The sequence below is a fragment of the Scomber japonicus genome, chromosome 3 (genome assembly GCF_027409825.1).
Source record: "Scomber japonicus isolate fScoJap1 chromosome 3, fScoJap1.pri, whole genome shotgun sequence".
Lineage (NCBI taxonomy): Eukaryota > Metazoa > Chordata > Actinopteri > Scombriformes > Scombridae > Scomber > Scomber japonicus.
This window is the reverse complement of record NC_070580.1, coordinates 34,293,776-34,309,753: the sequence shown is the minus strand read 5'-3', so window position 1 is coordinate 34,309,753 and position 15,978 is coordinate 34,293,776. Positions and strand designations below refer to the sequence as shown.

At 40.3% G+C, this 15,978-nt stretch overlaps 1 protein-coding gene across 1 annotated transcript in view; it reads right to left on the bottom strand.

The window, feature by feature from the left end:
• The window catches only part of LOC128355378 (glutamate receptor-interacting protein 2-like), a 280,446-nt gene extending 264,675 nt beyond the window's left edge, over positions 1–15,771 (bottom strand). Inside the window, 1 exon segment of the mRNA XM_053315617.1 lies at positions 15,612–15,771. Coding sequence (XP_053171592.1) covers positions 15,612–15,771 — 160 coding nt within the window.
• Positions 15,772–15,978: the final 207 nt, after the last annotated feature.

Below are 15,978 nucleotides of genomic sequence, written 5' to 3'. Positions count from 1 at the left end.
TAAAAAAACAGTTTTCCTGACATGTACCCTATCTATTGAAGCAGTTAGTGTTCCATCATTTTTCCATATAAAAATGCCACTTGTCCTGACATATCATTTAAAACAAAATGATAATGTGGACTGTGATTTACACATTAACAGTCGCCTTTTACTGCTGTATTGTTAGACTTTCTCACTGAAAAGATAACCCTATAACACTACTATTGAATGTAGCCAGTAAGATCAGAAGATATGGTGAGTTTTGTTTATCTCTGAGGCAAATGTGGGTCAGTCCAGCGGCAAAAACAGCCACTAAAAATAGACCTAAAAAAATAAGTTTAAGACAAAAATGAAACATTCTGACACGTTCAGTATGTCAAGACATGTCCACATATTCACATATTCACACTTTAGTGCATTACAAAGGCAGATGTGGTACTGCACAATTAAGAAAATATAAAATAAATAATACATTATTGTGTTTGAAACTTTAATTCCATATCACAAAATTACTAAATGTTTTGCAAGCTGAACAAGTCCAAACATGTGTATGGCCTGTTTACCCAACTGGGGTTAGGGTTAATTCATATATACTAGAAAAGCAACTAATTGACTCAAGTAGGGACTTCTTATTGATTATATGTATTGCATGTGTCATTAGCATCATAAGAAATCACTGCTGTTGGTTTGCACTGTCACTTCATTTCCTGCAGCAGGATTTGCTTTCTATTTATTTGGTCAGACGATACCAAAAAAACCCTCTGGCAACTAGTTTGGTTGGATGACATTAGTGCTTCAATATATTGATTTGGCTCTGCCCTATTATGCTCAATAAAGCAGCAGTGTCAGATGGAGGAGGATAAGTATGAAAGCAAGCTCCAGCTTTGGCCACTGGTCTGAAGAGTCCGCCTGGTTTGAAATATGACATCACAGCATTATTTCACTTCCTCTTGCAACTTTCCCTCTTTTATGTCTCTTATGTTAACCGCACCCCATGCCAGTTTGTGTGTGTGTGTGTGTGTATGTGTGTGTGTGTGTGTATGTGTGTGTGTGTGTGTGTCATGTTTCATTTGCACTTACACATTCACGCAGTAAAAAGACACTCATATATTATGAAAAAGGCAGTGTTTGAACACCGAGTGGAATCAGTGTCACCACGCTGTTTCACGTTGAAAGGGAGAAATATGAAGGTTTTCATTCCTCTCAGCTGTGAGTTGTTAAATATTGAGCAATAATCATCAGGTGACAGTCTGTCTGACAGAGAAACCAAAGTGTTTCTGCAATGAAAACTTTGATATTCACAATGTGTGGGAGTTTGAATGAAGAGGATGAATAGAATAGAATAGAAACTCTTTTCAAGCTACCAAAGTTTTTTCCGAATGCTTAGAAAAGCAGAGATTAAAGTGATAGTAATTTTGTATGCATGTAACATTTAGCGTGACCTTTGACCCTGTGTACACCTACTGCTGCAACAACAACAATTGTGTTTACAAGTTTACTGTATGTCACACTGTGCAAGACGGCTCCAATGAAATCTTAGTTGCCAGCTCTGTCAATATCAGTGTGAGGCTGTCAGATGTGGTGAATCTTTGTTCAACGCTGTAAATAGAAACAAGAATATGAAAGCAGAGGCGTCACATCATCAGCTTGAATCATCCGTCTGCAGCGCTCTTGTGTTTTGAAAATACAGCAAACTTCTTGTTCACATCATGTAGTCGTATTAAAGGAGAACTCATATATTTTTCCCCCTAAAGCTTTATTCAAAAAATTGTTTTATTATTATGTTTTATTTCATGTTGGGTTATAATTGGTTGGTTTTTGTAGCTGTGGATCATAAAAGTCAGTGTGAGAATTTGGTCCTAAACTTTTGATACTGTCAGATTTTTTTGCTGCAGGCTGTCCTCGGTCGCCAAAGCTGCAAATTGGCCATTTGTGGACGTGCTTCGCTATGAAATCCACAAGCACCGATTTAAGTTTCACTCGTGATAGTCAACTTTCACCTCAGATAGCTCCAAAATCACACAGTAGAAAGGAAGAAGCCTTGAGTGGACTTTTTGTTAGATAACAAGAGCAGCAGCCATCGTAATCTACTGGTCATATAACACCAAACAAGGCTCAAAACAAAAACTCCTGAGAGATTTAGCATGATAGAGCAACAGTGACTTTCAATGGCGATGAAATCTACTTTGTACAACTTCTTACTTCGAGTCTAATTTAATGATGAACTTGCCTTTTGGTTTAACCCTCCTGTTGTCCTCAAGTCAATGAAGGAAGGGAGGAATAGAAGGAAGGAAAGGAGGGAGGGAGGAAGGTAGGAGAGAGGGAGGAAGGAAAGGAGGGATGGAAGGAAGGGAAGAGGAAGGAAGGAAGAAAGGGAGGAAGAAGTAAGGAAAGGAGGGAGGAAGGTAGGAGAGAGGGAGGAAAGAAGGAAGGGGGAGGGAGGAAGGAAAGAAAGGAGGAAGGAAGGAGGGAACGAGAAACTAAAAGAGGAAGGGAGGAAAGGAGGAAGGAAGGAAGGAAGGAAGAAGGGAGGAAAGTAGGGAGCAAGGTAGGAGGGAGGGAGGAAAGAAAGAAAGAAGGAAGGAGGGAGGGAGAGAGAAAGGAAAAGAGGAAGGGAGAAAGGAAGGAAAGAAGGAAAGTAATGGGGAGGAAAGAAACAGAGAAGGAGGGAGGGAGGGAGGAAGGAAGGAGGGAAGGAAGGAAGGAAGGAAAGGAGGGATGGAAGGAAGGTAGGTAGGAGGGAGGGAGGAAAGAAGGAAGGGAAGGGAGGAAGGAAGGAAGAAGGGAGGAAAGGAGGAAGGTAGGAGAGAAGGAGGAAGGAAGGAAGGAAGGAAGGAAGGAAGGAAGGAAGGGAGGAAGGAAGGAAGGAAGGAAGGAAGGAAGGAAGGAAGGAAGGAAAAAAGGAACAGAATACCATAATGATGCATATTATTCTCAACTCTTTGACTGTATATATTTCCAATGTGCAAAAAAAAAAAAAAAATCCCATGAACATGTTGATGTATATTTAGAGAAACTCTATGCGGTCTGTTGAAATGAAAAGCTTGATGTAGGTCACATTACTGCACAGACAAGTAGAGATGCTTCTGTTTACCTCGGGCTGTCGGGCTGTGTGCTGTACTGGCTATCAGCGTGATGTTATTTACCCATTTGGAGCAGGTTTCTAATGTCACATTTCATTACCTGCCCTATTTGGTGCCTTCCCTGTTCGCTGTGATCTCTTTTTTTCCCACCTGCATATTCAATTATCTTCCTTCTCTTGTGTGCTTTTGATGCTGATGTAGCCACTTAGTTTAGTTGTGGATGCCGTTCAGCCTCTTCAGCTTTTGTGAGCAGCTTTCAACAGGCTGATTTAAATTTTTCTCTCCATCTGCTCTGCGTTTGATGTGCATCCACTCATTTTTCCAGTTAACAGGCCTTTCAGCCACTTTTCCATGTTGTAAACAGGCCAGGGAGCTAATTTCTTTTGTTTGCTGTAGCAGCCATAGCAAATTAATCTCTAAACTCACCTGCCAAATTCATTGTTTTAAACAACCGATAAGATAGTTAAACCAAAATGGGCTCCCAAATGAGTATTGTTCACTGCCAATGTGACTGTTGGGACTTAAAAACACACCAGCCAAATATTTCTAAGTATTTGTCCTGTGGTTAATAATAATATCACATTGTCACTGTAAATTGACTCCTGCTGTTCACGAGAGATATTCATATCAGACTAGCTTTTTAGAAATTTTGTGAAAGAGACATTATTTCTAAAAAAGCAAACACCTGTTTCCAAATAAAAAAAGAACTAAGAGACCCTTCGCCCACCACAACAAGCATAATACATGCAGGGAGCGCCACTTGAAAAAGGATGTAAAATATCAAACTGTGTGAGACATTTACTCATGAAGCATAATCATGAAGTTGATTTTACATTTTATTTTCTCTCAAAAACAAAAACAAAGCTTAGTAATGACTCTTTTGTGCCTTCATGCATACAGACAACAGGAGGGCTTCATTTGGTTATTTGGTTTTGGTCAATTGTGCAATGTAATTCCATGTCAGAGGTAAACTGCAGAATGAAGTGTATGTCAATTACATTCATTTGCTTTGTGAACCATGTGTTAATAATAATATAATGAGTGCAGGAAGGAAAGAAGGAAAGTAAAAAAGGAAGGGAGGGAGGAAGGGAGAGTGCAATGTAATTCCATATCAGAGGTAAACTGCAGAATGAAGTGTATGTCAATTACATTCATTTGCTTTGTGAACCATGTGTTAATAAATGAATCTAATGAATATCATGAGTGCAGGAAGGAAGGAAGGAAGGAATGAAGGAAGGACGGGATGGAGGGAGGAAGAAGGAAGGAAAGGAGGAAGGAAGGATGGAAGAAAGGAAGGAAGGTAGGAAATGAGGGAAGGAAGGAAGGAAGGAAGGAAGGAAGGAAGGAGGGAGGGAGGGAGGAAGGGAGAAGGAAGGAAAGAAGGACAGAGGAAATGAGGAAGCGAGGAAGGTAGGGGGGAGGAAGGCATGCATACAGACAACAGGAGGGCTTAATAATGTCAGAGGTAAACTGCAGAATGAAGTTTATGTCAATTACATTCATTTGCTTTGTGAACCATGTGTTAATAAATGACTCTAATGAATATCATGAGTGCATTTGTTCCTTTTTTGTCAACAGTATGTGTTCTTGAGGAGATAGTAGAGTGGCTTGCATCTTAACAAGTATGTGCTGCAGGAGATTTACAACTACACTGAGAACTTCTCTGATTTCTGTTCATGAAATCAAGTCAGACAGTTCTGAAATGAGGAAAGGAAAGAAGGAAGGGAGGGAGGAAGGGAGAAGGAGGGAAAGGAGGAAAGGAGGAAGGAAGGAAGGAAGGAAGGAAGGAAGGAAGGAATGAAAGGAGGGAAGGAAAGAAGGAAGGGAGGGATGGAGGGAGGAAAGAAGGAAGGAAGGAAAGAGGGAAAGGAAGGAAGGACGGGATGGAGGGAGGAAGAAGGAAGGAAAGGAGGAAGGAAGGATGGAAGAAAGGAAGGAAGGTAGGAAATGAGGGAAGGAAGGAAGGAAGGAAAGAAGGAAGGAAGGAAGGAATGACAGACAGTTCTGAAAAAATACTGAAGCTGTGAGAAATGAATGTATTAACCCTCCTGTTGTCCTTGAGTCAAGGAAAGAAGGGAGGGAAGGAGGAAAAGAGGAAGGAAGGAAGGGAGGGAGGGAGGGAGGGAAGGAGGAAAGAAGGAAGGAAGGAAGGAAGGGAGGAAAGGAGAAAGGAAGGAAGGGAGGAAGGAAGGAAGGAAGGAAGGAAGGAAGGGAGGAAAGGAGAAAGGAAGGAAGGAAGGAAGGGATGGAGGGAGGGAGGAAAGGAAGAAGGAAGGAAGGAAGGAAGGTAGATAAGGGGGAAAGGAAAGAAGGAAGGGAGGAAGGTAGGGGGGAGGAAGGAAGGACGGGAGGAAAGAAAGAGAGAAGGAGGGAAGGAAAGAAGGAACAGTCGAAACAGACGGGGTCAATTTGACCCGGGAGGACGACAGGAAGGTTAATGCACGTGGGAAAAGTGTCAATAAGTTAACATAATGACTAACACACTAATTCATCATTTACCAGACGTACATTTCCTTAATGGATGATAAACTACTGGAATCTGACTGTGCGTCAGTCTGCAGCCACATTACATTTTAAATATAGTTGCTCAGCTTTAACCTGACGGGGGACAAAACACACGAGGCAGTAAGGGAGGATGAAAAATTAAAAGGTTAAAAAAAAGAAAACAGATCAAAGACACGGAGGAATGACTGGAAGCTCACATTCTGATCCAATAATAATGCATTTGCTGATTTGCATATGAAAAGACGTCAAGGTTAAAATACAGTAGATTTGAAATGTTCAGACTATTTGGATCCTGTTTCAGCAGCATTCAGAGGCTTCATTCTAACTACTTGAGGAAATGTACAGTAGTAGTGTAGCATGCTGTTTGAAACACATTAAGACAATGCAACCTGTTTAAGAAAGTCAATTTCACACTACATCCTGCAGCTGCTTGGAAATATTAACATATAATCTCCAGAATTATGAGAATGATGCTCCATCTGTGCAAACCAATCACATCATGAGCGACAAAGATAATGATTAATTGATCCAATATGTCTAAAGCTTCATCCCAATTCTTAAAATTTAAACTGAGATTACACATTATGTGCAATAAATATTCCAGACAGCACCTGCTCTAACAGACTGACAGCCGTCTTGTGTGCAGAGTCACAGAGTTATAAGAGGTTTTATTCTGAGCTATGTGAAGTCATGCTGTGTAATATTTGAATGTAAGGGTGGAGGGGGGGGAAGACTGATGGTGCATAAAAACGTTAACTTTAGATAGTCTGTGAGAAACAAACTAAAGATGGTAAACCTCCACTAATGAATGAATGAGGAAATGAAACAGCATGTCTGAGACACAGAGAGAAACTCAGGGTTTGTTGAAGAGAAAAAACTGCCAGCGAGCAGATTAGCTTCACAGAGTCAGTAACCATGGTAACTGATCCAGAGTTGAAGTTAGCTCTCTTTCTAGAACTTAAAGGATTAACAAACTCAGAAAACTATTTAGACCTTGCATTAACACACATCTCTGGTGATCCAGTCACAAGTTGTCTGATCAAATGGGGCAAGACTTCTGAATTAGAAGTATCTATTTCAGCCAATATGCTTTTTTTTCTATTTTTTTTTTTACTATTAGTGGGGACAGGGGGTGTAATTGAATGTTTGGGTTTTTTTTTTATTTCTCAAATTGCATGTTTTTATGTTTTTTGTCTCCAATTTTTACTGTTAAATGTTTGTTTTATGTAACATTGAGTTGCCATTGTGTATGAAAATGCTCTATATAAATAAAGCTGCCTTGCCTTGCCTTGCCTTACAAACTGGACTGCTGAGACACATTATATATCTCAAGCGGTCTTGAGCTGACCACCTGTGTCCACATTTTGTTGCTGCCTAGTTATTACCTCACAGTTATTACGTCATTCAGACAAGCACCAGATTAGTTTTTAGTGCGGGCTGAAGAGCTAAGGGGTAATAAAAATGTCTCAAGAACTAATAGGCGACAGGTGATTGTATCTGTTCAGATTACTCTTCTCCATTCTTTCAACTGTTCACCGAAACAATCACCACATCCTGTACTGATGATGTATTTTCCTGTTACATCCTGGCCAGGGACGCATCAGGTCACATAAGTGTTTACACTACAAAAGATATGTGTTCAGGTGCATCCCAGACCACTTCTGCAAGTGGTTCCAGTGATCTGATCACAAAGTGTCTCCGAGGTCGTTTACATTTGTATTTAGCGCTGTCCACTTGTGATCGGATCACCCAAGATGCATCTTAGGTTGCGTTCACACTGCAAGCCAAAATCAGATTTTTAGCCAATCTAGATTGGAACCAGATGGCTCTTATGAAGTCTGAACAGTCATAAATCACATGAGATCCGATTTTTGCAAACCAGATTGAAACCACCTTTGGGAGGAAGTTTCAGATCTCATGTGGACAGATGTGTCTGAGTCTGAACAGCTCCAAACACTCATATCAGATTTGACTGTCCGTGACGTCTCTCTACGTCTCTACGCTACGTCACTCTATGGGACACCAGACCCGCGCTTATTCCAGTTGTTGTTGCTAGGTGATACCACTGGAGGACTTATTCCAGTTGTTGTTGCTAGGTGATGTCACTGGAGGGCTTATTCCAGTTGTTGTTGCTAGGTGATACCACTGGAGGCAACGGAGGACGACGAAAACATCAGTCCATGGACAGAGGACCAAACCATATTCTTAATCTTTAGGGAGATGGCTCCATTCAAGAGAAGCTCGAGGGTTTGTTGTTGCTGTCGCTGTCACAATTATATGACATCACACAATACACGCTAGATCACACGTCCGCTCTGACAACGTTGCCACGGCAACCTGTCAGATTGGTCATTAACGTGGCCCAGTCTGAACAGAGCCAAATCCGATTTGGACACTTGCTAAAAACAGTGTGGACAGTCAGGCCTAAAAATCAGATTTGAATCAGATTTGCCTGCAGTGTGAACGCAGCCTTAATGCCAGGTCTAAACAGGGTTCAAGAGTTTTAACTAAACCTGCTTTCTGAAACACCAACCTGATCTCCCTCTTCTATATTTACACTGTAAACACAAAAAAACGACTTTGTTATAATTAGGGTCATCAATCATTGGATTAAGATATTATTACAGGTTCCCTGAAGTAGATGAGGAACGTCTACCAATGGGTAGCCCGAGGTAACTGTTGAAAAGTGCTTAAATTTGAATATGAACATGACATTAATAAACCAAAAGCAACATGCTCACACTAATAAAATAATAACTAATAACTATCACTTGGCCAAATTACATTCAGTCTGCGGTGTCTCAAGGCAGACGATATATTATACAGCAGTCTGAATTTGTGAATTAGACAGAACATGAACAACTTTAACCAAAGGGAGCGTCCGTACTTGACTGTTTACTCTCTGTGCTGTATTTGATATGCTGCAAAGATATCTTGGTATCTTGGATGTCTTGTAGGTTAAATGAAAAGGTCACAGTGTCAGTTAAATGCCTTTTTTTTGAAGAATCCCCGAACGTGCCTGATCTCTGAAATCCACTGTGTCTTTTGTTTATTTACAGCTCCAGCAGCAAAGAATGATGCTCTGACTGTTTGGAGCTGGATTTTGGCTGCCGGCTGATGGTAATTTCCCACCCCGATCGCACATTTGCATTATCTGACTGCGGCTGCAGAAGTTCAGCTGGAGTTTCACTGTGCAACTGATAATTTCAGTGTGTGTGTGGCTCAATTATAAGATGCAGATTTGAGATGAAAATTGGCTCTCATGGAAATAATGCAGAGGCTCAGCAGAAGCTTCGGGGTATATTTAGTTTCCAGCACACACAAACCAACTATGAAGGGTTTTATATTATCGGTAGCATGGAAGATGGCTTATACTCTCACAGTCTCTCACATATACACTGATCCTTCTAATGAACAATAATCAGATGCACTTTTTAAATACAATCTTTGGTAAACTTGTAAAACCTTTTAAACAGAATAATATTTAAATAACATGTTGAGTATTTTCCATCAGATTTCTGCAAAGCAATTTATGTTTTAATGCTTAATGTGGTCTATACTGGCTTTTTGATTAACTCCACACCATCCTGACACAAACTATTATTTACAGCTCATATTTAGCTTCATGCACATAACTAAGTTTATTCTTGATTGAACTAAATTATTCAGTTTCTTACATGTGACTTGGTAAACAGTCATGTTGTTTATTCCCAAATGAATCCACCTTCTTAATTATTCCCTTTTGCTCCCATCTATGAATTTGGTGGATTTTGTGGCTAGCATTTCGTTCCATATCTACATACAGTGATTTAATTATGATTAAAAAGTGGATATTATAAGATTTGAAGTACCTTATGATCTAAAATATACTTGGTGAAACATTTGCACACTATTGTCTTTGTATAATCTCACATTCCCGGGAAAGAATTGACTTGTATTGTATGAAGACACCCCTAATAATCCTAATATGAATTCCATCCACACACCTTGCGTGTCATGAATGTCATTAATGAATTAGTCATCATGTCGGCAGGAAATGGACTGAAATGTTTGCAGCTTGTTAACATCATGCATATGCACTTAAGCATATTGCTTTTCATGCATATGTCAGCATACAGACTGCTGTTTTGTGGCTACTTTCCCTCGTTTGCATTGCTTTATACCTGTGCTTTAACCCGCCTTTCAAGCAATTTGCCTGAGGTTCATTTGAATTTTTGCTGCAGGGCACATTCACTATGCTCACTTGAATTTAGCAGAGGATGACGGTTTGTAGTTTCATTGCTATTCATCTGTGGCACAGAGCCATCATGTCAAAAGAAAATCGTGTTTTCAGACAGATATGATGGGCCCAGCATGGAACGAAGGCAGGATTCATATTTTACAGCATACCATCATTTCCTGTAATTGACTCCATACAATAATTCCTCTCATCATTTCCCCAACACACATTCAACACTCATAGGCATACACTCATTCAGTTGACAAAGTGATCCATGCGACCTATCACCTTCTGCCAATCACCCTCTATCAGTTATATGTCAGTCATGCGATCGACTTATCTTTAAATGATGAGGATGTGTTGTGCACTTACATTAGTTGGGAAACAACCGTGCCTGAAGACGTGCAGTTAACAAAGGAGATTGATCATGTCTTTGATTGATAGGTATTGGGAATGCTGACTAATATTTTTACAGCACAGGTCCGTCAATGCCTTTTGCCAATATTCACGGTAAAAGTATTAAAAGTAAAGATTTTTTCATTTTTGTTATATAAATGCTAGAGAAGCCTTTAAGAGCATTTTGAATCAGACTCTGGTTTATTGTCCTTGTTGCTTTGATGCGTTGATGTGAACACAGCAGTTGTATTTGGGTTAGGTCTGGGCAATTAATCGAAAAATAATCGAAACCGACATTTAGAAACTCTAATCGACTTAATCTTGCTCATGTCAGTTAATCGTGGTGTTAACTGTTGCCATGGCAGCAAAGGTTGCATATCTTTAAGGAATTTGAAAACTTGTCTTCAGTGATGATTTTAACCCAAACCATGATCTTTACATAGTTCTAATCAAGTAAACTACACATTAACCACAGCTTCCTTCTGCTTTTCCTTTCTTCTTTCCTTCTTCCCTCCCTCCCTCCCTTCCTTCCTTTACTCTGTCCTTCTTTCCTCTTTTCCTTCTTCCATCTTTCCTTCCTTCATTTTAACCCAAACCATGATCTTTACATAGTTCTAATCAAGTAAACTAGACATTAACCACAGCGTCACACCTTAAAACATCTTTATTTTCCCTCCCTAAAGATCCTCATGTGTGAGGGCAGCAGTGGAAAATACTAAACTAAAGAAACTGTGAAAATACATCATTGTTCATCAAGGGTGGAGATAATCGTTCATTAATCGTAATCAAGGTTAAAAGTTCAATTAATTTGGGTGTAGACGAAATCACCTGTTACTGAGATTATTTGAGGATGTGGTCTTAGTTTGGTCCCATAGTTTGTGGTGGGAACCTGATTGAACCTTGATCCAACCTAAACAGCTCCCGTAGCCAGGTGTGCTTTGCATTTCTAGCAGCTAGCTGTATAATTAATGAAGGTCTGGCTTGGTGTAGCGCAATGAAGAATGGTGCTTTTGACCAGAGGATCTTATTCAGAACCTTCTTCCTGTGTTTTTATTATTGCTCCTTTCCCAAATATATCTGACCAATAAGTGGAGTGAACATTCTCACATGACTTATAGTGATAGATTTTGGTTCGTTTGGATTTTTGTGTGAATGGAAACTGAACCAAGGGGGAAAAAGCACCAAGTTTACCAACAAATAAACTGATTCAGACCAGAGAAAACACAACGTAGGTTTGAAAATGTGAAAATGTTAATTTGTAAATGAATGTTACAAAGCTGGCTACGGAAGAAAAAAAAGTCTACCCAGCTCTACCTCTTCAAGGTGGTCTGACATTTGTTCCAGTTGAACTGTGGTGAATGATATTAACTAGCAAATGGGGGCATGAAAAGCCTTACTGATGTATGAGCAGAAAATAACTTTCATGATAACCTTGATGTCTTAATAACATTTTTACTAGCAGAGTAATGGAAGATGACAACTTTTTCTTCTCTTGAGGCCTTTTGGGTTACTGGCATTGCTTTAAACCGCTGTTCACTCTTCATCAGTCTCGTTTACTGGCAACTTTGCTTAACCGCTGCACAGTTTTTTGGACTACACAAGTTGGAGAATCTGAAGGCTTAGTGAGAAAAAGGGAAATTTGAACCCTAACAACTAATATTAAAACAGTCTACAACCATAGACTGTATAAAAGAAATGGACCTAACATCCATTGGTTTGTGGACTACTGCTCGAAAGCCAATAATTTTGAATCTGGGCAGTGCCATCTGGAAAATTTCAGCTGGGAAAAATAAAAACACGGATTCTACTTATATGGGCATGAGGCGAGGTCATGGGCAGAGCCATGGGTGGAGCGGGGAGGTTGCTAAGGTTGCGAGGGCTGGATCTGGAGGACATTGGGCAATCAACCTGTCAATCACGACGTAGCCACGCCCTAATGCATACCCTGCTTTATCGTCTAATATAAAATCAGGGAGGCCAAAATGTCCCAAATGAACATCATACTGCATTGAAGAAGGCTTTAAACTAGCGATTGAGACCATAAACACATTTTGAAAACGTTTACTGAGGTTAGAAATTAAGTGAGAAGTTGGTGAATTCTCCATTGACTTGCCTTTTGACACGAAAACGGTCGCCCCCTGGTGGCCTTTTGATAGAATGCAGTTCTAAGTTACTTCCTCGTTGGCCTCATTTCAGAGGCCCAGAACTCCCAGCCTGTCGACAACTAGTTAACAGCCTCCTACGTGTGATGTGAGACCATCATTTTTTTCTTTTGTTGCTCTCTTTTCTGCTAGACTTCAGCTGCAGTCACTTCTAACATATAATATGTAAGACGATTCACTGTCTGCGTTTTAGATAAAAGGCCAATATTAAAACTACATGTCGGTGAAGCAATCTGTCGGTCATGCCCCTCTCGGCTCGCACTCAGCATACTAAACATTTATGATCTCTCGTTGCTGTAAGACGTGTTAGATAAAAGCATCCAACAAATGGCGTGTGTCACGTGAGAAGAAAACTATCATCTATTGTGCTGGAACAGAGGGGGATATTGGGATGATTGCCTAGATATGCCCATGTTCCCTCTTGTTTTCAAAGTGACCTTTCTCCGCCTGCAGTCTAATGTTTGGTTCTCTGATGGCTGTTTGATGCTGTTTGAAGTCTGGCTGCTGCAGTTTCTGCTGAGTGATTAGAAAGATTGTTTGATGAAAGGATATATGGGAGGGAGAGAGAAGGAAATAGGCACACTCACACTTCCCTCTCTCAAACATGTACATTTTACAACTGTGTTCTCACTTTCTCTATACGCTTTCTGCCTCGCCCCCCCCCCCCCCCCCCCCCCACGCTCCTCCTCCTCTTTCACTCTCTTCACTTAGCTGTTTGTGTATGATCAAAGCAAGATAAAAAAATAAATCTAGCGAAAAAATTTTGAACTCTGCGAATTGCTTTTTGGAGTCTTTGAAGAACATGAGGTACCTAACAAACTGTAGTATCAACATTAACCAACTCTGAGCTAATTAAATGGTAGCACTAACTAATTAAGTCAAATGTGCAGCAGAGCAGCAAACACTGGCAAACAGACAACAAAACAGTGTCACAGGAAAACTGAGAGCCAAACTTTTTCTTTTTTTTTTGTCCCTGCAGGGGGAAAAAATATATATCTTGGACATCTCAGCAGTGCCAACTTCCTTCCATCTCTGATGAATTACTTACATATGCAAGACTTGTGTGTTAGTAGTCATATTTTAGGGGCACATTACTGGTAGAGAAATACATCTAATGTTTATATGTGGTGCAGACGTCAATGTGGAGGATGGGTTTCAATTAAAATGTGTCAAAAGGAAGATCCAATTGCAGACAGACAGACAGACCGTAACCCTAACCCTCACCCAAAAAGCAATAAGGCTCACAGGACAGTCCAAGAACAGCGAAGAAGTCTTAAAAGGTCAAGGCAGACAGACAAGCAGGTCAAAAAACAGTCTGAAGGTTAAAAACACAGGACAGCAGTAACAGACAGCATCAGAATAAGGTTAGCTGGAATATAAGAGTCCATGGAAGCAACGATGACGAACTAGCTGGCTGGCTGGCCGTGACTGATTGAGAACAGTAACTGTACAGAGGAGCTGATGGTGTATAAATAGCAAAAATAGGACATTTTGTATGTCACGTCTATGCATTTTAAGTCTTTTCCATGTCATTTAACACCAATGGTTAGGTTTAGGCAGAAGAACCAATTGATCACTAAAATCAATTTAAAATGTCCTGATAGTGATGGTAAAATTGTCGAGTTTCAAGGCAGTATAAATGAGCGACATGACCAAAAAAAAAAAAGTCTGGTTAAAATATTCCAACATGATGGCAAAAAATGTGCAGTTGAATGGCAGTAAAATGACTAAAGTGACAGTTAGTGGTCTTGAACAGTGCTCTCTAGTGCCAACTAACTATCAAACCACCTCCTCCTAATGAGCCAAAATCACTTTATAAATGTATAACGTATAAAAATAAAATCCCACTGTATTGCCTTCATTTGAAATGTGTCACTTCGCTTGTCACTCAAATATAACTACAGGTCTCTTTTGGTGACTGCTGAAATGGTGTGAAATGACATGCAAAAAGCAAGAAATGTGCTGTGATAATGTTATCCCTTCACCACTCGGTGAGACCGGGCTGCAGGTGCAGACAATTACAGAGTGGGAACAGGTGAGGAGGTGGGTGTAGAAAAGCCTGGGGGGCATCTGGTGAGCAGGTGGAGAATAGCAAAGATAAAGATGAGAGTGTTGGGTTGAGGACATAGGCAGAAAGGGCAAAGGCATAGGTTCCATAAGTGCCAACAGCTAATGATAAGTATTGATGATATAAAAAGTACTAAGTGAGAATTATACAATTAGCTAAATAGTGTCTCTACATCATCAGGTGTGGAAGATTGTTATATTTTAATTCAGGTAGTCTCTCACCAAAAGACTCTTATACTGAAAGGACAAAACAACAGGAACTGATCTGCCACCTCTATAGATAAGGTCTACAAGTTTGACTGCTGCTAGGAGACAGGATGCAAAGATTATCTGTAGTGAAGAGGTCAAACACTTTGAATATCCAACCATCTGCCCCGAGTTCCTCCTTAGGACAGCAGCACTATACAATAATGTCAACCTACTTCCAGTCTTGCTGTAATAGACATTGTTGTTTCAACCTGGTCAAACAATCCACTGATGCTTTTTTTTGAGAGAGCCGTGACTCACATAAGTCCATGAGGGCTCTTGTGAGGAAAAATGTATGGATGCATTTTAACTAAGTCGACTTAATGTTGCTTATTTTTTATCAGGATGCTCTCGTCTGTTCAAACCAACGCTGGATGTACATGTGTGAGCTGATATATTCAATAAATCCTCTCTGTTCACACTCAACACCTGACAGAATGTTCTTATTATTTTATATACACCAAAAAATACACCTGCTCTTTGGAAAACTCTTCAATACACACAATCACAACATCTTCAAATCCAACTAAACTAAATGTTACAGTAGGCTATCACTCAGTCACATCCAACCAAAGTGCATGAAAACACACTTTCTGAAATGCACAGCTACACACCTTTTAAAAATATGAATATACATAAGGGATAGATTGGTATATTAACTATATTGTCTATATCCTATATGGCATGCAGCCAGTGTATAGCCTCTAAACACAATATAGAAACACACAGACACACTCTTATTCCTCTGATTGCAATGCAAAGTGATGTATTTCTATGGTGCTGTTAAATGTATGTAAAATCGAAAACTCTAAAGCAATGCATATGTTTACCTGGAACACACACACACACACACACACACACACACAAACACACACCTCCGCTGCCATGTTATCACTCATGAACAAACATCCCAACTTCACAAACACGCAGGCACGTGGCGATGCAACCTCTCACCGCTCATGCAGAGGCTGAAGCGGCAGAGTTCGTCACACAGGGTGTCCGGGCTCTCCAGATCGCCCGGTACTCCTATTCCTCTTCCTCCTCCTCCTTCTCTCCTCTTCTTCCTCGGCGACATCCTCTTCACCATCTTCATCACTCGCTCCACTTTGTCCATCCTGAACGGCGGGCAGGCGGACTAACCAAGGTTTTACCTGTCAGCTAAAAGATGTGGTCTTGGTGTTTGGAACCTCTCTTGTTCTCTTCCTCTCCTTCTTCCTCACTCGTTTGCTTCTACTTTGACTCCCACACTTCCTCTCTTTTTCTAGCTCTTATCTTTTTTGTTTTTTGGGGGGAATCCTGCTAACTTTCACCACTCTCCACT